At 50.9% G+C, this 24,275-nt stretch overlaps 1 protein-coding gene across 3 annotated transcripts in view; it reads right to left on the bottom strand.

Moving 5' to 3' along the window:
- JDP2 (Jun dimerization protein 2) overlaps positions 1–22,484 on the bottom strand; it is a 39,054-nt gene extending 16,570 nt beyond the window's left edge. Inside the window, exons 1-2 of one of the 3 annotated variants that reach the window (XM_058739719.1) lie at positions 22,343–22,484; positions 12,113–12,336 (exon numbers count right to left, since the gene is read on the bottom strand). In XM_058739719.1, coding sequence (XP_058595702.1) covers positions 12,113–12,336; positions 22,343–22,349 — 231 coding nt within the window. In that variant the 5' untranslated portion in view covers positions 22,350–22,484. Of the gene's footprint in view, positions 1–12,112; positions 12,337–20,905; positions 21,029–21,249; positions 21,483–22,342 lie in introns of those variants that run through there. The other 2 variants (XM_058739721.1, XM_058739720.1) reach the window with 2 other exon arrangements.
- Positions 22,485–24,275: the final 1,791 nt, after the last annotated feature.

The following is a 24,275-nucleotide window of genomic DNA, read 5'->3' as shown; positions in this document are numbered from 1 at the left end:
GGAAATGGTGGGGAGTGGTAGGGCTGTAAGCCAAGCCCCATCCTGAGGTTCCGGAACTGAGAAGACGTAGAGATCCCAGCACCTTGCGGCATCCACAGGCCAGCAAGCTCAAGTTCAGAGAAGAGGAGTAAGTCGGCCTTGGTCCCTGGTCAGATGGTGGCAGGACCAATCCGAATACCACTGCTTCCTGGAACACCTTCTAGAAGCAGGGGACATGTTCTTTATGAACTGAAAGCTTGATGCAGTTGCCATTGTCGGGCATCAGAACCTCCCGGGGTGGGTGGGGGGGCGGTGGGGAGGGCAGGTGGGGGGGGGGGTGGGGAGGGCAGGAATCTATCTGAACCAACTTCTCTGTCTCCACACATCTCAGCAAGACAAAGCATTCCTCTGACCTTGGCCCTCCCAGCCCCCCTGTCCTCAGTAAGAACCTTTTCCTGCGTTAAGAGAACCCATAAAACAATAGGCTGCTGAGGCATAGGGCTGGTTTATATGAGAATAGGGAAGGGCCATTCTCTCAGAAAGCAGTGGAGAACAGCCGTTTCCACTGCTAAGAAAAGACAGCATTGTGTTTGGAACAAAGCCTGAAAAAGCCGGCTGGGCAGGGTGACACCCATTTCTGTATGGTCCTGCTAAGGAAGGAGTGAACACTGTTACTGCGAAAGCGAGGCCAGGAGACGTAGGAAAAATCACCTTGGCCAGGACGGAAAGTCTAACATTGAAGAGAAAAGGGCTGATGATTGCCGGGAAATCCTTTTGCTGGAGAAGAGCTATTTGAAGAATGATGGCTTTTGTTGAAATATGTCTATTTCAGGCCTGTTTCATATTTATGGTTTGGTGAGGGTTAGTTTCCCACTAGGCAATCAGTCAATTTTCTTGCCCAATTGACATTTGATTCAAAAGATGAGAAAGGGAGAGGAATAGTGGTCCCCACAAGGCTCTCCCCACCTCTGAAAGACTGGGAAGAATCAGAAGATATCTGGGAAGGGAAATCAATTTTCTCAAAAAGAGTTAATAATTCTTTAACAATAGCAGTGTAATATGCCTTGATTACACTGGGGCAAAAGAAAAAAAAATCAAAACAAAACAAAACACCAAAAGACAGAGACAAGAGATCCTGCAAAATGACTATCTACAATTAAATGAAAATGCAGTTGTTGCAAAGAATATTCATGAACAGGGCTGTTCTAAAAGTCCCGAGTTGGCCAAAGCAGAAGAACATTTCAAGTGCCATCATCCTATTAAAGCCTTGAAAGTCATTTGTCTTTCATCATGAAGGTGAAAAACAAGGTCTTTGGCTTAATTATTCTCCACCAGTGCAGTTCAGTTTAATCTGTATGCCGGGTGTGCAGCTAAAACACAGATTTCAGCCAATTTCTTTCAGGCATAAGGCACAGATAACAGACAAATCGCTGAGCAGAACGGCGACCTCTATTTCGTGGGTACTGAACTCCCACTAATAAAAATCCCACCCAGGTGACACGGCCAGATGAATTCACAGCCAGGGATACCTGGCCTGGAGGACGGAAGGGTTTCACCATGAGTGATTTATGTAATGAAATGGAAGCAATAAAATTTGAGAGATGGGGAAGGGAAGGCTTCGCAACTCCTAGGCAGGTGGAGGTGTGGGTGGGGGTGGGGTGGAGGTGGAGAGCTCCCCCCCACCCAAGTTCTCAGACCAGGGCGGCTGAGAACTCCAGCCAGCTACGGTGATGAATAGCTTATCTGATTCTCCCTTCAAAAACTATAAAGGAACCGGCCTATTGACAAGCTCCGCAGCTTAATTAATTGGGAAGTCCCTTAGGGTGTGAATGCTGGCAGCCGGGAGGATCTCAATACCTGGAAATAACTGGTTTGGAAATGTTTGCTGACTCAGATTGCAACCTTGCCTTACACAGAGTCAAGTACCACACACATTACTTAATAGCTGATGGCATGCAGCTCCCTCCAGAAAGTTTGAGATAGGTTTGGGGAAAAACGTGGTTTTAGACCCCTCATAGGTATTCTCAGAGAGAATCATTGCCAGTCAGGGCTGGAAGGGACTTTGCAGATCATCCAGACTTGCACAGAGCATCGGAATACCCTGGAGGGCTTGTTACATCCCAGATTTCTGGACTCCGCCCTCTAGAGCATCCGCTTCAGTAGTCTCAGGGTGACACCCAAGACCTTGCACTTCTAAGGTGCTCCCAGATGCTGGTGCCACTGCTCTGCAGACCCCGCTTTGGTATACACCAAAGTAAACCAGTGGATTTCAGATCGGTTTCAGCAGCAGGAGTCTATTGTTCAAATGATACCACAATATACTAAACAGATAAAGGTGGTACGTTATTAAGGGGCTCCCATGGTATCACAGCCTTATTAGAGCCATAGGTGTGCTGTGATTGGTTTAAACCTTTAAGTCAGAGGTTATAGAGAACAGTTTCTGACAGCCTCAGGATCCAAATTATTCCCATCTCGTGTTTTCCTCATACACAGTAGTTACAAATGGTGTGTGTGTGTGTGTGTGTGTGTGTGTGTGTGTGTGTGTGTGAATATGTACATATGTCTATAACATTTTATCAGCTTGTCCTGCACTCTCAGGATGTCTATCAGTTAAAGAAAAGTAGCAGAAAAGGCTTTGTTCTGAAGTCTACCCAAAATAGATTGACCTGGCCATAGGCATCACCCTGGAAGTGCTCCCCAAGGTGTTAGATTTGATAACTAATAGGTAGGAGCATGTGTGTGGATCTTGCTTTAAAAAAAAAAAAACAGAATAAAATTATACTTGAAACATGACTTAGCCTCTCTGAGCCTCAGTTGTCTCACAACTAGTAGTAGTCATAACACCTACCTGTATGGTTATTAAACAGATCAAGAGATAATGTCTACAAACACAGTTTGCAAACTATAAAGTGCATTGCTTGCATGAGTCTTCTATCCTGAACCCAGATGTCCTCAGTCCTTCAAAGACCTGGGCCAGTTTAGACGGTACCAAAGGTTTCAACCAATGGCTAAAAGCTAGAAACACCTGCTGGCCCCACCCAGACCAGCTGAATCAGAATCTCTGGGCTGCACATCAATATTTTTTAAAACACTCTCCAGAGGACTCTAATGAGTAGCCAGGATTACTCCATATTTCCTCCTGAGTTCCATACAAAATCCTGCCAGATTGCTCTCATTGCTTCTGGATGGCCACTAGCAATAAAAAGGAAAGAGGAGAAAATGTCCCTAACCAGATCCTGACTTTTTCAGTACCTCTGGCTTAAAAGGGGGTTTTAATCACTATAGCTACTAATTCTGGAGCCCTGATACATGCCGGGTGACTTACATGATTATGCCTTTGAATCCTCTCCACACTTATGTGATGTAGATATTATTCTTCCCCGTTTTAAAAACAGCTTTATTGAGATAAAATTCACACATACCAGACAATTTGCCCTCTTAAAGTACACAACTCAGTGGCTTTTAGTATATTCACAAAGTTGTGCGACTATCACCACAATAAATTTTAGAGCATTTTCACTACCTCCAAAAGAAAGCCCACGCCCCTTAGTGGACCCCTCCACCTCTCCCATCTGCCCTAGCCCCTGTCACCAGGGAAGTGGTTCTCCTTCCTGTCTCTATGAATTTGCCTTTTCTAGACATTTCATATCAATGGAATCCTGCAGTATGTCCTCCTTTGTAAATGGCTTCTTCCATGAAACATGTTTTCAAGGTTCATCCATGTTGTAGCCAAGTATCAGCATTTCGTTCCTTTTTATGGCCAAATAATATTCCACTGTATACATATATCATATTTCATTTACCCATTCATCAATCGATAGACATTTGGGTTGTTTCCACTTTTGAGATGTTATGAATAATACTGCTGTGAGCATTCGTGTACAAGTTTTTGCATGGACATGTGCTCCTTTCTATTGGGTATATATCTGGGAGTGGAATTAGCCTTTGGAGGACTGTTTTCTAAACTGGCTGCACCATTTTAGATTTCCACCAGGAGTGTATGAGGATTACAACTTCTCCACATTGTCACCAATATTTATTATTTTTCTTTTCTATAACAGTCATCCTAGTGGGTATCTCAGTGGTTTTGATTTGAGTTTCTTTGATGGCTACTGATGTTGAGCATCTTTCCATATACTTTTTAGCCATTCATAGATCTTCTCTGGAGAAATGTGCATTGCCCATTTTTATTATTGACTTGTAATAGCTCTTTACATATTCTATGAGTTCCTTATCAGATCTATAATGTGCAAAAATTTGCTGTCATTCTGTGGGCTGTATTTTGACTTTGTGTCCTTTGAAGCACAGAAGTTTTTAATTTTGATGATGTCAAATTTATCTACTTTTTATTTTGTGGCTTGTGGTTTTAGTGTCCTATCTAAGAAATCATTGCTCATGAAGATTATCAGCTGCTTTCTTCTAAGAGTTTTATAATATTAGCTCTTATATTAAGTTTTGGATCCATTTTGAGTTAATTTTTGTATATGGTGTGAGATAGGGGGTCTGTCTCCCTCATTTTCACAACGGAGGAAACAGAAGCTTAAATGTCTAGTAAACTCTTCAGAGCCAAAGTGTTCCAATGCAGCACTCCTGCTTTGCCACATGCTTCCAAAGAGCCCAAGTTTTTTATTGGCTGGGGGAGGGACAGGAAGGAGGCCATGGAAGTAAACTCTGCAGGAGCTTCCCACCCAGAACATGCACAGGCACTGTGCTTAGCAAAGAGGAACCCTGCAGCCACAGCCATGGAGCAAAGCACAACGGGCCCCAGCCTCAAGGGGTCGCTAAACCCAGACGAGGCCCGCAACTTGACTCCCAGCACCTCTACAGCCGGCCAGAATCTGCCTGTAAGCCCCAGGTCTCAGAGCTCCAACATCAGGTCAAGTTGTCTTCTGCCTTGGGGCACAGAAAGGAGAGAGGCTTGGCTGGTGCCAGAGTGGCTCAGCCAGCGGAGCTCACCAGTGAGATGACCCAGCTTCCCAACTCTGAGTCCATGCCGGGGACCTGGGGACACCAAAGGGAGATGGCCAGCATTGACAGAAGAGGCCACTTTGTATGGCTGCTAAAAAACTGATGGTTCACAGGAATCTAGCAATGACCTTAACACCACAGGAAACAAGATAAGGGGTCACACAAAGCAGCTTAGGGGAAAACAGAGGGTTGAAGGGCAATGGTAACTAAAATTTGGCTGCACGAACAACCAGAAACAGGTCTGCTGGCTTCCCTGAAACCCAGATCAAAGGCACAACACACTGGAAAGGCCAATGCTGTCAGAATTTGCAGTGTGATTCACAACACACAAACTCAGCCCCTAGAAAAGGCAATTTACCATCATATCATGCTGGAGTCAAGGTCATCTTTTTACACAGTGCCTCACTTAATCTTCATGATGCAACTCGATGAGTGTCAGTTTCCTCCTTTGAAAGATGAGGAAACTGACGCTCAGAAAGATAGCTGACTTACTTGTCCAAGGTCATGGTGGGAGTGAGCGAAGAAGAACCCAGATTTTGAACCCAGAAGCTTGAACCCCAGTCCAGAGCTCTTCCCAGGCCCCAGACATACCCCCTCTGGTTAGGATGCTAGTTTGATGCCCTGCACCCCTGACACCTGGGGTCTCTAGACATTCAGGCCACCCACCGCCTCCACGGGCAAAATACCCTCAAGGGAATGAAAGCCCAAGGAACGGTGTTGGAATCAACTGTAAAAACTAACTTCAATAATTGTCACGTTGGAAAAATAAACCACATTCATGTCTCACATTTGTTGTGTATCTCACTGAGTGCCAGGCATTATGCAAGACCTTTTACCTGCATTAGTTCATTTAACCATCCCATCAGCACTAAGAGGTACAAATATTATCCCCATCTTAAGACAGAGAATCTAAGAAGGCAGCACAGGACTCCCTGAACTTTGTAGAGGTGTCTGATTTCCAAGAACACACAGATCCAGCCATGTCCCCACCACCATGTCTCTAAGGGGCCCTGTCCTCGAACGACAGTGGATGTGACCAGCCTATGATGTTAAATAAGAGTGTCACAAGGCTTGTGAAGGCTTGGGGGTACCACATCAAGTAAGACTCAGTAACACGGGGGCCAAGGTTAAATACACCTAGAGCTGCCTTTAGGGATCACTCACTCTCCCTCCAATTAAACTATTAAAGGAAATTTTAAAAAGCTAACAGCTTCTGAAAATGCGCTAAGAAAGTGACGGAACTAAAGTGGAAACTCAGTCTTTCAAAGATGAGCTGGGAGATTCTGTTCCAAGAAGGGACAGATTGGATCTCTCTGCCAAACAAGTATGAGACAGAAAAAGTGTCTGAGTCAGGGGGAAGAAGGCCAATGCTATTTCAAAGAGTCACAAATTAAAAACCAATTATGCAAAGCTTGCTAAAAAATGTCAGTGGGCTGCCTTTATGTTTTAAATCACTAAAAACACAAGCATGCTTACGCCAACATTTACCCAGCACATCAGATGATTTGGGGCAACTTTGTATGCTCAGGCTAAACATGGGCGAACGTTTTGGTGAACAAACTCTGGGGCGACCACCCGTGGCTGAGAATGAGCACATCTTCCACGACCACCCTACAGTCCATGGACTCCAATTCACAGTTCATCAAAGGAAGGGGCTCCTGGGTGGCTCAGTCGGTTGAGCGTCCGACTTCAACTCAGGTCATGATCTCACGGTCTGTGGGTTCGAGCCCCGCGTCGGGCTCTGTGCTGACAGCTCAGAGCCTGGAGACCGCTTCGATCCTGTGTCTCTCTCTCTCTCTCTGCCCCTCCCCTGCTCTCACTTTGTCTCACTCTGTCTCTCAACAATAAATAAGTGTAAAAAAAAAAAAATTTAACACAGTTCATCAAAGGTGAAAAACCCTAAATGTTCTTTAGGGCCCCCGGAGAAGCTGGAAAGTGACCAGTGTGAAAGTCACAAATGCCTAAGCCTCTCCTGCTCTGAAGATGACAAGGACACAGACCCAGTCAGCATGGAATCTGTGCTGGAAAGGCAGTCCGTGACGGGATGTGCACACTGATTCCTCCAGATGAAGCCCTCAGAATTCTCCCTGAAAAGGATTGGCAGAGCTTGAGGAGAGGTATTAAACAGTGAAAATCAGGTTCCCAAATGCAGCCCAGGAATCTCTGAGCCTATGAAATATACAGATTCCCTGGACTCTGCCCTCATAGTTTCTGAGTGCATGGGCCCCGGGGGTGGGGTCTAGAAATCTGTATTTATAAAAAGTTTTCCAAGCGGTTTTGATGATTAACCAAGTTTGGGGAATAGTTGGTTTGATGTTCATTGTGTTTTTTTCTTTTCTGCCTGAAGTTGAGTTCAGAAATAGAAAAACAAATGGACGACACTCAGAGATAAGAATTAGGAGATGCAGAAATCAAGGGACAGAAAGTTTAAGTGACTTGCAAAGTTGGCATAGCTGATTAGTGTTTAAACCAACAAGCATGTATCAAACATACAGTCTGGGGCACCTGGGTGGCTCCATCGGTTAAGCGTCTGACTTCGGCTCAGGTCATGATCTCACGGTTTGTGAGTTTGAGCCCCACATCGGGCTCTGTGCTGACAGCTCAGAGCCTGGAGCCTGCTTTGGATTCTGTGTCTCCCTCTCTCTGTGCCCCTCCCCCACTTGCTCTCTCTCTCTCTCTCTCTCTCTCTCTCAAAAATAGTGAATAAACATTAAAAAAATTTAAAAAAACATACAATCTGTGCAAGGCATACTGCACAGTCTGGTGGAAATAAAAGGAAACATAAGATGTCATCTCTGTCTTTGGGACCTAAACACAAGACACGCACGCAAAAGCAGGCTGTGTGTGAGGCAACAGGGAGTGGTGGGGACTGCAGCAAGCTAAAGGCTATGTGCAAATACAGTGAGCACTTGCTACTCAGCTCCAGCTTCTCGGTGCACATAAGGGTGTGGGCCTAGAGTGGCCAGATATTCTGGTTTTTTTAAAGGAGCCAGAAAGTCCACATTTCCTGGCTTTTAAATATAGCAACTCATTCAATTCAAAAAAAAAAAAAAAAAAAAGCCAGAAAGAAAACCGCACTGTTAGGGGCCAAACGAGATACATCTGTAGGCTGACTCCTGCCCATGGAATGACACTTTGCAGACTCTTTCCTAAAAGGTTATCCAATCCAACCTCCTTTGAACTTGAGTCCTCTCTAGAGCCCTGCAGAGTGGCAAAGAGGGTAAGGGATCCCATCTAGCAGGTGGTTAAGTGAGTGCTTGGGGTGTATGTGTGTGTGTGTGTGTGTGTGTGTGTGTGTGTGCGCGCGCGCGCGTGCGCGTGCGTGCACAAGGGTGGGGTTTCTGGCCTCCCTGCCTTCCCTACTAAAAATGCATTCCAGGTGCAGAGGCAGGGTGTGGCCACAGCAGCACACTCAGAGATGCCCTGGGATGGGCCAAGATCTTCAGGCCAGTAGGGTCTGGTGGGTTGAAGAGTTTGGCCGGGAGGGGCTACAGAACGGAAAGTAAAAGAAGGAAAACTCTGGAGAAAGCTAGAAAGCACACTGTGTTGAAAAGGAACATAGGAAAGGAAAGGCGAGAAGAAGGATCGGTTCTAAACATCCCATAACCCGGAAGGCGACATCCCCAGATCCCCCAGCCAGACATCAGAATGAGCCCTCTGGCCACTCTCCATCTGCTTGCTCCGCTGAGTTTCTCTTCACAATACTCACCACTACCTGACCTTTTGTATTATATATGACTTTGCTTATGTGCATTTCCGGATGCCCCCCACTATGCTATACAGCTCCAAGAGAAGGGGGTTTTGTTTATGGTTCAGTTCCTAGTGCCCGGCACATAGTAGTTGCTTAGCAAATACCTGCTCAACAAATGGACTGCAGCCAAGCCCTTGGCACCGAAGCAGTTTAAGTGTCAACCACATAATAATAACAACCTCGGCACAAAGCACTTTATCATTTACAAAACCTGTCCTTTAACTTAATTCCTCCAATTTCCTTTTACCAAACTGCTTCGTGTGTTTGGCCGTGGCCAAGAGAACACGGCCTCTGCAAGGTGGATTGCCTGAGAGCCAGCTCGGACAGAACCACCTGCACAGAGCGGCTAGACCAGCCCTCTCCCCCCCAGGGCCTGGGAGACGATGCGGCTGCAGAAGTGCGGGACTCAGCAATAATTGGGCCGTGTCATCAAATGATCGAGTGTTCCGGGGCCAGGTTCATCCGGCCTCCCCAGCCCGACAGAGTGCTGATTAGAAGCGTGTAAGGAAGAGAGCTGGTGGGGAGGCAACACAGCTCTGGCTCTAAAGTCAGACTGCTGGGGCTGATTTCCCAGCTGCATGCATGACCTTGGACCTCACTGAGTCTCGCCAACCTCATCCATATTTCGGGCATAAACCGCAAAAGTAACAGTAATTACTTCAAAGGGTTCTTGTGCAGGTTCGATGAGCTACTTCGCAAAAAGCGCCCAGAACTGTGCCTGGTGCGCGTCTCAGTGCAACCGGGACAGGGTCCTGTCAGCAGCAGTGTCACTACCACGTAACCATGTGACCCTGAATGACTTGACCTCCCCCCACCCCCACCTCCCGCACCTCAAATTCCTCTTCTTTAACCCCGTGGTTGGGATCGGGTAAAGAGGAATAAACAAGATCGTGTATGTTCAGCACTTAGCACAGGGCCCGGTGCATCTTAAATGCTTAATAATGGTGAGCTAGTATCTTATTATTAGCCAAGAAACTTCTACCAGTCTAAAAAGCCAGTGTGAGAATCCACCAAAGACAGTTTGCCATATGCAAATAAATCTGCGGGACCAAAGGTTCTCCAGCTGCGACTTTCTCTCCCCACCTGCTTTGTTCTCTAGTTGCTCTAAGAATGACCCTCCCCCAACCTTCGGTCTGACCTAGGAAGCGTTTGGAGGTCAGTTCCCAGTGCAGGGCTGACCTCGCTCCGCGCCAGCTCAGTCTGCTCTGTTCCATCTGCCTCTTCGCCCCCACGATGCTGCAGTCTGACAGCGGGGGAGGGGACATGCAAATACGCCCTAAAAACGGCTTGTTATTTTCACGGCCTGGGTGGTGCGCGTTTGTGGATGCCTGTGATGCCTGTGAAGACCGCACGTCACTGTCAGGTACGGGGCATATGCCACCAATCTGGGGGAGGCTGTGAAATGTAAAAATACTCAACCCAAATAAAGCCCTTTTCCAAAGGAAAAGGAAAAGTTCCTCCAGCGCCCTTTGCAGAAAGGGAAGGGGCGGTAACTCGGCCTTGGGGCAAATCCCCGCTGGGCCAGCCCCTGAACCAAGCCACCTGGCTCTTCATTGGTCCCCCAGCCTCAGCACCCCAGTGAAACGGCTCAGCTGCTGGTTTTAAATGGCACTTATACTGTGGAACGACCCAGAAACGGATGCTTTCAAGTTATGAGCCTGGGAAAGTGAATAGCAAAAGACCAAAGACAAGGGCCCCCCATAAAGAAAACAGAACCTAAATAAGCCAGGAAGTGCTATTAACAGCACTGCTGATTTACAAAATCGACTCAGAAGAATATAATTACCGTCAACTTTCATCTGGTACTTAACAGTCTTTAATGGGCACCTACAATGCACCAAATGCAGGTGTCGCCAGTGCAAATGTCTACAGCAGGGGGGCCAAGCAGTTAAGGTAAATGAAGGCAGCTGGTGGTAACAAAAGCAAAACCAACAGTGTAAACAAAATCAAGAACAATAGGGAGGTGTGGGGGTCTGTGGCAAACGGAGGGGAGGAGAGGGGAGGGGTGAGGCAGGGCTTTCCATTCCATGTAGCTGTTGCCATGCCAGAACGGGGTACAGTGTGACCAGATCTCCCAATTTTTTAATCAAAGATTAAAATCCAAATTTTCAAGTGAAATGTTGGTTCAAGTTTCTTTTAAAACACTGCACGGGCCAAATAAAACACCTCCAAGAGCCAGATACAGCCCGCAAATGGCCAGTTTGCCCCCGCTGACCAAGCCCCCAGCAGCCCCTCTTTGCAATTTTTATGGTACTCGTGGGGATGGTGGGGGGAGCAGAGCAGTAGCTGTATAAGAAACCCAAGGCAGTACCCGGACACCTTTCCCCACTCAAGAATCCCCCTCTCCGGAAAGGCCAGCCCTCAGCTCCAGGCTACAGGATGGAACCACATCCAGGCGCCCCTCTGCTTACGAATGAGCACCTATGCTTAGCAGCTTCCGTGCCCGCCCCACCCTGCCCCTACCCCCTCTCCACCTCCGGCCACCCGCTCTTTCTCGCTTCCAGGTTGGCAACCATTCTGTCCAATTTCTCTGCAGAAATGGCACAGGCTGGGGACCTTACTGGGGCAGGTCTTTGGACAAACTGCCAGCCCTGGGGAAGTGGCTGGGGGTGTGCACAGCACTGATGCTCACCCACGCTGGGGACTTCTGCTTCTCACCAGTCCCCAGGGAAATGCTGCTCTTCTGCAAGGAAAGGCTCATGGGAGCTGCAGCCTCAAGGGACCTGGGGAGGGAGTGCTTCACACGTGGGTCCTCTGCAAACACCATTTAAGGCGCATGATGCTGAGTGACCGAGGCCATGCCCATCTCTGGCAGCTGCTTTGGGAAGGGCCACCACACCACCCTTCCCCAAGTGCCTATGTTCAACTCCAGCCTAGCGCCAAGAGGAGTAGAAACAACGATGTGACCGACAACAATAATTTTTAAAGCTAATCCACAATTGGCATTCTCGTGTATCCTTTTCTTTTTTTTTTTTTCTCGTGTATCCTTTTCAAAGCATGTGCATGTTTCCACGATCTCCCCTGACCCTCCCAACATCCCAGAGAGATTGCCAATATATTATCATTTATTATTGTTATTATCAATCGCCCTTCCTTTGCCCCTGCAACAAACAGACGCAGGTTCGGCATCCTGCCCTGGCCCAGAGCTTCCCAAATTTTAACATGTCCGTGAATCCTCCGGGGCGGGGGCAGGAAGCTTGTTAAAACACAGATTCTGATGTAGCAGTTCTGGAGTGGGGCCTGAGATGCTGCATCTCTAACAAGCTTCAGGGGGACATAGGACATACTGGTCCTCAGAGCCCACACCGAACAGCAATGCTTCGGTCACTCAGCGAATGTTGGGGCTAGACCTGGGGCTCTGGCCCAGGCACCCTACCCTTGGATTCTGCCTGGGGGATTACAAGGCTTGCTCACCTCACTTTTCACGGGTTGGGGCCTCTTGCCCAGTTTCACCTCCAGAAAGTGTAAAGGGGTGATCATGGCCCCAATGTTGCGGATGTCGGCGTACTTCAGCTCCTCCGCTGTCAGGGCCGAGCTGGGGAGTCCGGTCAGGGGGCCGAGCCCTGGCAGAGAGCCCGCAGTCACGGAAGGGTCTGGAATCTGCCCAGGCATCATAGCAGGAGGAGCGGCAGCCCAGCCTGGAGTGGGTTCGAGAAGATCAGGACACGTGCTGTCAGCCAGGTGAGAGGTCCCATGAGGGGCTTAAGCCCCCATGCCTTGCCAGGCCCTCTTCCTTTCTTTCACTAATGTTCTTCTAAACCCCTTCCCCACCCAGTCATTCCTCCTGCCCTTAAGTTCATTCTGTCACAGAGGGAAACGCTGATCAGTTAACTCCCAGCAACATTATTTTTGGCACTGAAGGCAATGCTTAACCCAGGCATAGGTCACACTGATTCAGTATGTGCTATGTGCTCGGCAATGTGGTAATCCCATGAGACACAGTCAGACCCATTACGCAGAGGCAGAAGCCAAGGCTGAGAAAGATAACTTGCTCAAGACCGTACACAGTTAAAACTGGGGTAGCTGGGTTTTAAACCGCAGCATGCTGCCTCCAAGGAAAATGGATTATAACGGTGAGATTTCAAGCACCTTCGCACCTGTTTGAGAGGGAGCTATTTTTGGTCTGGCACGGTGCCTCCCCTCAAATCACACATCCCATTCTGCATACTTGTTAAGACACCCTGAATATGAAATGAAGCAAATCAGAGCTAAAGGTAAGTGTGTGTGTGAGTGTGTGCATGTGGCATCTATGAGGAAGATACTGAGGCAAAGAGATGAAATTCATTAGCGTGTGCTTTCCCAGTGGCACCCGGGACCAGAAAAGTCCTCCCCGGTCTCTTCGTTCTCAAAGCAAACACATATTGTGGCTCTGCCAGGCCCAGAAGGTGTGCAAGGGAAGAAAGATTCAGGCATGAAAGAAAGGCATAACTTAGGTCAATACCAAGGGAATTCTTATTTCTTCCTTCTCTCTGCTGGGAGAAGGTTGCGAGTAAGAAACAGTCACTTCAGGGTGTGGATGGCAGTGAAGAAAGCATGTGTGCCAAGAAAGTCAGACTCATCTGGTCCCCCATAGGGCTCGTATCCATCCATCCATCCATCCATCCATCCATCCACCCACCCATCCAATTGTTGACCACCTAGGAGCCAGGAAGCACTGAGAATATGCAGATCAAATGTGCACAGCCTTATAAATCACAAATCTGCTCCTAGATTCCAGGAAGAACCTCTCCCCCTTCCCAACCTCTGCATAGGGCTGCAAAATCAAAACCTCGACTGTCCTGGAAATCCTGGGGGAGATTTGACCTATCTTTCCATCTCCATCAGTCTCTTCCCATGAAGAAGGAGGTATTTCTCGAGACAGGGGAGATGTGACATCCACTGCACGCACTTCTCTGTTGGCCACAATTCTCACGTGGCCACGCTGCCTTGGGCTCTCTGCCTCCCGCAAGAGTGGCCCTCGGGGACAACCCACGATCCCTTGTTCCCGTTCAGGTTGCCGGGTCTAAACTGTGGGAGAGGGGCTCACCAGGGAGCCCCTTCTGGCCACAAGTGCACCCCACATTCTCCATCTCTGTTTTGCTTTCAAGGTGAAATTTGGTTCCCTATCCAACCCTGTGTCTCTTTCTCAATAGGTTCTGCACTCTGAAGGGGAAAAGCATGTGAGGGATTTGTACCCTCTAACCACAAAGGCTTTCACTGGACATCACTTTCTTTAAAGTGGACAGGGGACCTACCATTTTGCCCTCGGCACACCAGCCACATCTGCCTATAAGGCCGATTGTACAGAGTTCCCTGCCTAGCACCCAAGTTCACATTTGGTGCCCCAGGCCCTACATCTGTGTTCCACCCGCTCTGCCTCCCACACCCTCCCATACCGGGGGGTGGGGGGGGGCCCTCAGCCCTGCCTTCCCATCCCACACCTTTCTGCCCTCCTTAGCACCTAGGGTCCCCCAGGCCGTCTCAGAAAAGGATCTGAGACTCATTCGCATCAAGTTATAGTCTTAGAGCTGGAAGAGGCCCTGTACTTATCTAAACCACATCCTCATTTTGCACATGAGGAAATTAAGGCTCAGAGAAGTTAAACAACTTGCCCAAGGTCACACAGGGGAAAAGCCAGGGCTGGACTCCTGGTCCCTGGGTTTTAGAACCAAAGCTTTCTCACCCTGTTCTTTCTGTTTCCCCTCCTGGCATTCAAGAGAGATTAATGCAGAAGGAATGACATTTTAATGGTGGGTTTTGAGACACTAGCCCCTAGTGGAGGATTGCTCTCTTGCACAGAAGACCCTCTATCCTGCCTTCTTCAGTGCAGATCCAGGTTTAGGAAGCTCCCTGAACACCCTCCTGGGTGGGAGCCCAGACATGGACATGGCCCCTCAGACATCTTGCTTGTGGTGTGTCAGTGTACTGTTACCTTCCCTAAACCTGAGCCGGACTGAAGTCACCCTCGCCCCCGCCCCCAGAGGCAGGTCTGCAATGCAGAGAAGGTGGCAGCTTCCTACCCCAGGAGGCAGCTCTGGGGTGGAGTGGATCAGCTTGCATGTCTCCCGGGACCCCCTCCAGGGAAAATACGAAAGGGGCCAATGTAAGGACTCATTCCTATGCGGCAAAAATGATGCCTGGGCCCAGCCATGTGGACACCTCACAGGCAGAGGGGAGTGATTTCAGGCCACCGGAGCCAGCCTGACAAAAGAAACTCACATCTCCTTTTCAGGAGAGGAGCAGACCTTACAAAATCCCCTCTGCCAGACCTGAACTGATGCCACAAGGAGTCAGTGGCTCCTAAAAGGATGCTCGATTACAGAAAGGCTAATCAACAAATACTTACTGAATTAATAAATAAATGAAAATGAATGAATGAACAAATGATTAAAAAAAAATTCACGGCGGGGCAAACTTCCGTGAGTGGGGTAAGGATCTGTCTCTGGGAGTTTAGATGTTCGTTATCCACCTCCAGATTATTTGTTCCCACAGTAGACCCCAAGAAAAATACTCCAGAGGCTTCTGTATGTTTCCCTGCCTAAGCCATCTTGGGAAGAGACGCAAGCCAGACCCCACTCTATTCCGGGAATGATAGTCTCTGCTTGCAGCTTCTGTTTATTTTCATACAGATGGTATAAATGAGACACTAACAAATGATCCCAAAATATAATGGATTCTTTGCTACTGTGGAACCCCCTCGGAGGGGCAACCACCCCCTGGGAGCAGCAGCCCCATAAATTCTTGCCATTCCTGCTCCCCTGTGAACCCATCCCAGTGACAAGCCTCACTCTGAGGCTCAGACACCAGGCTTTCCTTTGCAGAAGCAAACATCCCCCCTCTCTCTCCTCCCCCCCCCACAAGGGTGCCCCTAAATGCTCAGATACAAACCACAAAGTCCTTAACACATGCCATTCCTAGGAGACAATCACAACAGCTGACATTCACCAGCACGAAATCATCCTACAGGGCTCTGGGGGTGGGGGTGGGGGGCGCAGGAGCAGGAGGGGCTCCCTTTCAGAATCGAGTCTTCACTAACTGGAAAGAGCCGGCTGACGATCCAAGGTTGAAAGGCAGCTTTGGCGATTTGAAAAATAAAACAATTCAATGTGATTTAGGGATCTATAAAAATGGGGGGGGGGCAGTGGCAAGGAACCAGCAACAGCCAGGAGGAATTTACCCACTTCAAGGAAGACATAGGAAAGATGACAAGAGGTGAAATCATCTCCGAAACTGCTTGTTCCATACGGAAACAATTTAGGAGGAAAAGGAGAACTATGCACTCAAAGCTTTGGGGAAAGAACCCAGAGTTTTTTTCCCTTCAGGGCCCCGGAGGTCGGAAAGGAAGATAAACACCCTCCAAGTCTCTGTTAGTAACTGGGATGCATAAATAAAGAGCAGGCTCTACATGTCTGCAGAAGACCAAAACGGGAAAATGGGGCTTGACCTCAAAAGACAGGGCCTAGAATCCCAAATGATTTTGGCAATTTGGGACATTGACCAGGAACAACTTGGAAACTAGCCAATAAAGGAAAGCTGGGTAATGCACAGATCGGGGATGAGACTGGCAAGGGAGGCATGAATAAGACAGAATGTGTCCAGGAAGTCACAGTAGACCCTAAGCTGCTCCGGAGCCTAAGATCTGGGGAGGTGTGAGGCAGCTCCCTTAAAAGAGGGCGTGGAAGAAATAGGGACCCGATGGGTCCAAGAGGCAAGAACCTAAAGCAAAGATCTGACAGCTGTATCCCCCTGTTCTGACTTACTCAGGGTCTTGTAGGAGCACAGGGTGGGGCGCTGCCTTGTACAAGCCCAAGAAAAGCCACAACACACTTCAATTCCAGAAAATGGGCCCTGTTGGAAGATGCTAACATGGAGGGTCATTTCAGCCAAAAGAAGGAAAAGCAGAGGTAGCCTAAGTTTTCCTCTCTTGTCTTCTTCTCTTGTTTCCTATATGTAAATGTGTAAGATATCATTGATTTAATGGAAACATCTACAAGTAAATAATAGTCTTGCTTTGAAGGGTCATGCTCATAATGGGCTATTCTTGTTAAAAAGTGTCCAATCATCATCATCTTCATCCAGAATGGCAAAGACAGATGAAAGGCGGTAGGGGGTAAGTTAAGAGAAAGTTAGGATCTGCACCATGGACTCTCTGCCCACAGAAATAAAAGTTTAAGGGAGGCTCTAAAGTCCCTGGGCCTCTTTGAGAAGGGCAGCCCCCCTCCAGGCAAACAGCTGGCCTGGGCTGGCATCGGGAGCCCGGGATGGGCGCACAATGAGTGCAGAGGACCCGAGGCTGCAAGGCTCAGCACCGAGAGAAAGTGGAGATGAGTGGGGGCAGGCCAAGGAGCAAGGGAGCTCAGGGGTCAGGCCCCAGGAACCCCAGTGGGGTTAGAAGTCAAGAGCAGGTAGCCAGCACCTGAGAATCAGCAAGAGGGCGTGAGAGGTCTTGGGAGCCAGAGTCTGGGAAGATTCCCAGGAGGAAAATGTGGAGGACAGAAGTCCACGGCCAGGAAGGGGAGGAGGGTTGCAGACGGAAAGGTTCCAGGCCAGTGGTCACAAAACGTAGTACTAACTATCGTGAATCTCGGAGAGTTAAATACCAGACCTGTGCTGGGAGCTAAGGAATCATCTGGAATGATCTGTCTCCTGGAATCTGAAATGAGGTGGGTAAATCAGCTTCCAAAAGATAAGCCGATCCAGAAGGCAAGGAACGAAAGGATGGAGAAATCTCTAAGACTAAGAATGGGGCAGCCGCACAAGTGTCTCCGACGGCTGTCTCAGCTCTGCAGGCAGGAGAGCGAGGCACGTTCGGAAGAGGAACTTGGGAGCACATGCGAGAGCGAATCCCAGATCTGCCCCTTACTAGCTGTGTGACCCTGGGAGAGTTCCCTAACCCACATCTCGCTTTCCTCAGCTGTAAAGTGGGAATAACAAATAACACTATTTGGCCTGTAAGGCGGAGGAGAGGATTAAATTAGTTAATACTTGGAAAGTACCTGGAACAACGCCTGCACCTAGTGAGCGTGAAGTCAGCGTAGCCATGAAGGCCTTCCTTCCTGGAGGAACCCTAGTGTTGGGTGACCCGTCGACATCCCTTCCGCACATTTCCCACCTAGCACTGATCTCCCTTTCCTAGGGCTGTGAAAAAGATTCTTCCCCAGAGGATTCTCTGCTGTCCCACTTTCCAGCTGTAAACTCCAAGGGGCAAGACCATCCTGCATCCAGGCCGTTACTGCAACAGAGAAACAGAGGAGGGCAGATCAATGCTGGGTACAGAGGGGCAGAGATGAGGCAGAATACATGTCTCTCTGCCTTGGCTTCTCCTAAAGTTTCCTCCAGAGGCCAGAACACAGCTGCCTACATCGCTGGCAAGGCACCACCAGTGTGTTCCCCCAGAAGCAGAGGGCCAGCATCTTCTGTGTCCTTCAATCTATGGTATCCCTATGCTGCTTAGAAGGGGACAGACCTTAGATCCTCACAAGAAGAGAATGAGGGGAGGCAGCGATCAGAGGAAGCCAGCCGCATGGCACACACTAGCATGAGCGATCCTCACAAGGCCATCCGGGCCCATAGAGGAAACCGGAACCTCTCCCCGCAGGAAAGATTCTTCCCTGGAGACCAGAGAAATGCTTCCGACGAGGCCGCGCCTGTAAACACAGCTTTCTCCCCTGCCTAATGTAGGTGCTCAATAAATACACGGTAAGGCATTTCTGCCAAGATCCTTATCCCAAACAGCAAAGAGCTGGGAAGGTACTACCACTGGACAAGCCTTCTATCCTCTCTTCCCGCCTCACCCCATGTGCGTTCATTGGCGTCGGTAGTTCATAGTATGATACATAACACAGACGCGCACATGGCGGGTGACAAATTATTGGCCCTTAAAAAAAATGCCACTGGCCAACTAAAGTTTTGGAAATGGAGCTCCACAAATGGAATCCTATGGGCTGCAGCAAGAAAACAGACAAAAACAAAAAAAACCAACAACAACAAAAACCCAGAATGGGGGGCTCTCGCTGGGCCTCCCACAGCCGGCAAATGAGTGTAAAGAAACACAGACTGAAAATTCCAACCTTGGGTCGCTAAGGCATTTGTCTCTGCGGAGCTTCGAGAGGCCAAACCACACACACACACACACACACACACGAGTGCACACACGCACACACACACACACACACACACACACACACACAGGCACACAGAGCTTGGCAGCCCGTAAGTTCCAGAGCCGGTAACACAAGCCACGGAACCGACTGCCAAGACAAGCAACAGAACGAGCCAGGCCCAGTTTCATTGGCCACCATACGCTGCATATGGCCCGGGACGCAGCCAAAACAGTGTTCTCACCCTCCTCAAAGGCATAGGAGACCCTCTGTTTTCAAACACACCTCCACAGAGCCTTAATTAAAGGAAAATGGAAAAATAATGTGCCTGCTGCTCTCCCCCTGCCTATATAGGTATGCACACACACATACCCGTACACACTCACTCTATTTTTCTCTTCCTCTCATTTCGGTTTCAAACATAATTCATTCACATGGAAAAAAGCAAACTGCATCCTGCAGCAGAAAAGCAGAAAAGAATGTAGCTTGCCCTCAGCCCTGGCTCTGGCTGCTCAAGTTGAGCTGGGGCAGAATGAATACTGAGCAGGCCAACCTGGAATGGCACCCGCCCCTCTCTTCCAGGGCCGAGCTGGAAACAGAGACACGGGGGAGAGAGGCAGCCCACTGCAACACCAGCAGCCCCACGACAAACAAACGAGCCCCAGAGAGCCCAGCCCTTCGAACCCTGGCAAGGATTCTGCAGGTTGGAAAAGATGCCCACAGGTCTTGCAAACAGGTGGGGCAGACAACAGACCCTGGGCTGCGGGGCATTGAGTGAGTAGAGAGATCCTTGTCCAAATCCTGCCTTAGGGGACCCTGTTAGCACTTATCAACACATCTCCTTGGAGGCGGCTGCCACCAACCTAGGAGGAAAGTCAGAGGCCCCAACGTCCATGCCTTCCAACAGCCCTTCAAATCTCACAGCACCCAGCTCTTCAGGAAGATTCTGGAGCTGCTGGTAGCTCTGAACCAAGGCCAAAGAAGAAGAGGAACAGAAGAGTCTTTTAGAAATCTGTCCTCCCTGTTTTAAACAAGGCAAAACCTTCACCAGCCAGAGGCACGAGAATAGATCTTGCTTCTCTTCCCCGGTCCTCAGGTTTATATAAAGGCAGAGCCATGCTCACTCACACCTGATACCTGGTTAAACTCTCCCCTAGAAACCTGCAAAGGAAGATAAGGCATCCATCCAAGCTGCAGCCAGATTTGCTGGAAAGATGAAAGCAATGGGAGGTGTTTTAAAAAACCCTCAGGGGAGGGAGGTGGGGGGGGCAGGGAGGGAGATGATTTGGGAACACAGTTCAGAGCAAGGGCTTAAAGGACAAGCAGGCATCCAATCATGCTTTAACGCTTCAGGTCGGATGCTCCTCAACCTAAGACCCTGAGGACAGACCACCAAGATTTAGACCTGAGTACACACATCCACACGGTCTGCAAGCCCTTTTGGGAGAGACCTGAGCACATCTGCCCTGAGCACATGTGCTCAGGTCATAGAACCAGGCCCCGGACGCCAGTCGGGAGAGCCTTACACTGAGCAAGGGTCAGGCAACTTTGTAACGGGAGCTGACCCAAGGGGTCAGTTGAGTTCCTCTTCCACCAACCTCTATCTCCAGTCGCTAGGATGGCCCATCCATCCCTGCAGAAAAGCCAAGGACTCCCACCTTCCCAGCCCCTCCCACTAAGCCCGGGTCTGCCACCCCGGGGTCCGGGGATCCAGGCCCTGTGGCCCAATCCCTCAACCTCCTTTGAGGGGCGGGGCAGAAGAGAGTCTTCTGGGCTGGGCAGGAGAGGAGGGGCAGGTTACCTAGCAGACTTGCCTCCTTATGTAACCTGGCTTGGGAGCCAGGGGCAGCCCAAAGGGGCCCCGGGCCGCCCCCAGCCTCGCTCCCCACCCAGAACCCGGGAGCAGTGGCCCCCGGAGAACCCTCTTCCTTGGATCGAGAGCCCCAGCCCCTGTCCAGGCCCTCAGAGAGCCGCGCTTCCCCCCCAGGGAGGGGGGTGGGGGCCGGCACGACTTGCCAGCAGGTCCCTGTCATCCCTCCACCACCAGCACCCTGCACCTCCCTGGCCTTTCGGCCTCCATCTGCACCCCCACCTCCCGTCTCCCCCGGGCACTTCTCTCCCCACTCACCCGCGTTCCCCGCCGCCCGAGGGGAGCACCTCCCGGCAAACGCACCGGGAAGGAGCGCGCGGGAGGGAGGCGGAGGCAGCGCCCAGGCTGCCCCGGGAGCGGACGGAGACTCCCGTCCCAGGGCGGGAACCAAAGGCGGCCGCCGGCTCCCCGGCACCGGGCGGGAGGGGCCCGTGCTGCAGCGCCCCCCGCCGGGACCGCTGGCGGGCCGGGGGCCGCGGGAGCCTCCCCGCCCCGGCCCGCGCGTGGGGGCGGCCGTCCCAGGTGCCCGCGGCCGGCGCGCCCCTCCCGCCCCGCCCGGCCCGGCCCGGCCCGGCGCCCCCGGCGCGCGCCCTTGCACCCACCGTGCACTAGCCGCGGGCGGAGGCGGCGCCCCCGGGGCCGGGGCCCGGCTGCAGGCGCCGTGCCCACGCAGCGCCGCTGCCGCCCGGCCGCCGAGCTCCGCCCGGTGCCCAGGCCCGTCCCGGCCCGGGAGCCGCCGCGGCGCCAGCCCCGCCGCCGCTGCAGCGTCCGCCGCCGCCAGCGCCCCCCGTCGCGGCCGCCGAGCGTCCCTCCCGCAGGCTGTGGCGGGCGGCGGGACGGGTTGCATCAGCCCCGGCTATATAGCGGCCCCTGGGCGGCGGGGAGGGGTCGGGAATGCGGAACCCGCCGAGCTGCCAGCTCCAGACGTCAGAGGGGGACGGAGAGGAAGGGAAGGAGGGGACAGGGAGGAGGGGGTGTGGATCCGGCGCCTCACACCCACTGACCTTCACCTCCCCCGCCGCCCCGGGCGCCCTCCTCCCGCCGCTCCTCGCGCTCCTCTCCCCGCGGGGGCAGCGGCGGCCCGGGCTCCCGCGCGTCCCCCGGCGCCCACCCCGCGGGGAAGCAGGACGCGGCGGGCGGTTATGTAAGAGCATCCCCGTGCACAGCCGCTTCCACCCCGCGACCCACGCCGCAGCTCGGGAGAGGGAAGCGAGAAGGCGCCGCGGCGGGACCGGCCCCCAAGCTCCTGGAGGCACCCGCAGCCTGCGTGGAACCATCTTCCTCGGTCCTCAGCGCTTTTCCCCAGACCCACGGGGGGTTTCAGCACGTTTTCATCCTTGGACACTGCACGACTGGGGGCGTGAGGGAAGGATCTCGCGAGCCGCTTTTATTTTGCGGTGAAGGATGGGCAGAGGATCGTCCCCACCTACTAGCCCACCGGGCCACCGCCGCAGGCGCCCTTCGCCCCCCCCCCTCCCCCCCCCCCGCCGGGTGGCTCGCTGCGGGAGGCTGCCCTCCTCTGGGGCTGCGAGCCCACCGCTTTCTCTGGGGCTGCACCGGCTGACCCCTGGGCTTTCCGGCCCACTCCAGCGGGCTTCTTTCGGCTCAGGGCCACTCCCGTGAGCAGACCCAGCCCTCGGCCGACCCCAGATGGCCTCTCCCCCATAACGACTTCCACTACCAACTTACTCCCACCTTTCATCCTCCTAGAGTGGTAGATGGTTAATGGCGACTCCAGAGGAAATGCGTCCTCCACGGTGCCCTCCAGTATGTAAAGGCACAGAGACACAGAGCCCTCGTGCGCACGTGTGGCTCCTGAGGCCTTGGCACCATGGTTGGCATCTCCTACCTCCAGACCCCCTGGGTGCCCAGCCTACCTTTCTTTCTGCCTAAGCCAGATAGGAGTGACAGTGTTTATATTCAGTAACCTTCAGCCTCCTTCCCAGAGTGATGTCAGGCCATCACCCAGAGAAGAAAGGAAGTGAAAGAAAAAGTTCATGCCTTCTTGGAGCGGAGATGCTCAGAGTGAAAGAAACAACAAGACTCAAGACAGATGGGAGCAGAGGAGCAAAACCCAATGAGCGAGTCTCTTCAGTAGGAGTACAGTCAGATTTTATTCTCCTTACTTCCCAGTGCAGCGAAATCTTTCTGGGTGAGAGGGAAAGACGGATCAAGAGCCCAGGACATTGACTGACCGTTTTCAGTTTTCACCTCCACCATCGGCTCACTCCCTCAAAACGTTGAAGTTAACAGGTAAAAACAAAGTAAGGTCCTAAAAGAACACACAACGGAAAACGAGTAGTAATCTGATAGTCTTGTGGAAGAACATGACTCTGAGCCCCAGTAAGGCCAACTACACCTTTACTAGGGCATAAAGATCAAAGCTGGGTACTATGAAACTGCCTTATGATGTTTCCCCCATGAGACTGAGGTCTGGACGTTTATATGGAAGAAAACATTGAACAGGGGCAATGTTACTTTACGCGTCTTCGCCTGGGACTTGGAAAATACTAAACTGATCTATGAGTGGGGACTAATAATTAGTGTGTGTGGTAAGAGCAAGTCCTCTCCAGGGCCTGCTTTGGACATGGCTAGGCCACCGGCAGTCCTGCTGGGCTTTTGCTTCCCCCCACAAATTAAATATACTACAGGGGTGGCACTGAGGGGGGTCTTTTGCCCCCTCCAACTCCTGTTAATATCCGTTAGGTTTTCTCCATTATCATCTGCATTTTTTCAACTGTATATAGAATGCCATGTAAACACAGCTTCAAGCCCTCCCTTCCAGCACATTGCCCCCTCCCTGGTCTGTCTACATAGTCATTGCCTCTGGAAGGAGCTAGAGGCAGAGGCCACAGACTGGCTCATTTATGGAGACATTGGCCTGCTTCTCCCTGCCCTGCCATTGGCCCTTAGGGACAGACAAGAGACCCAGCCTCAGAATTTTGAGTTTGAATTTAGCTTTCCTATCCCTTGCAACTAAGAAAGTCCTGATTGATATACCCAGCCCTGGCACACAGGCTGACTGAGATTGCCACATATCTTAAGTGAGTCTGATGAGGCTAGGAATTTTGAGGACCTTCTGGGAAGAAAAGCTGCCAGAAGCTTGACTTGAAACTGCCGGGGGCGGGGGGGGGGGGGTGTCTACTGAGAGTGAAGCTAATGCAAAGAAGAGTAGAGTATAGCCAAGCAAGAGAGGGAGAGACCTATCAAGCTCAGACGGCATTCCCAGCCATGCCTGATGCCATCCCTCCCTCTGGAGTTTTTAGCTGTAGCAATCAGTGAATTACATCCTACCTAAAGCAGTTTGAATTTACATTTCCTGTTATGACAGTCCTTAACTTTTAGTGGTTCAACTTAGGATTTTTCAGCGTTACAATGGCGCAAATATATGTATTCAGTAGAATCCGCAGTTTGAATTTTGATCTTTTCTGGGATATGCATGCGATACCCTTTCGTGATGCTGGGCAGTGACAGGTGACAACAGCTCCAAGTCAGCCACGCGATCACAAGGGTAAGCAGCCAATACACCGACAACCATTGTTGTACCCACACGACCATTCTGGTTTTCACTCTCAGTACAGGGTTCAACAGATTACCTGAGCTATCCAACACTTCATTATTAAGTAGG

This window comes from Neofelis nebulosa, chromosome 7 (genome assembly GCF_028018385.1).
Source record: "Neofelis nebulosa isolate mNeoNeb1 chromosome 7, mNeoNeb1.pri, whole genome shotgun sequence".
NCBI classification, from domain to species: Eukaryota; Metazoa; Chordata; class Mammalia; order Carnivora; family Felidae; genus Neofelis; species Neofelis nebulosa.
The sequence above is the reverse complement of the archived record's forward strand: the minus strand, read 5'-3'. Positions and strand labels throughout refer to the sequence as shown.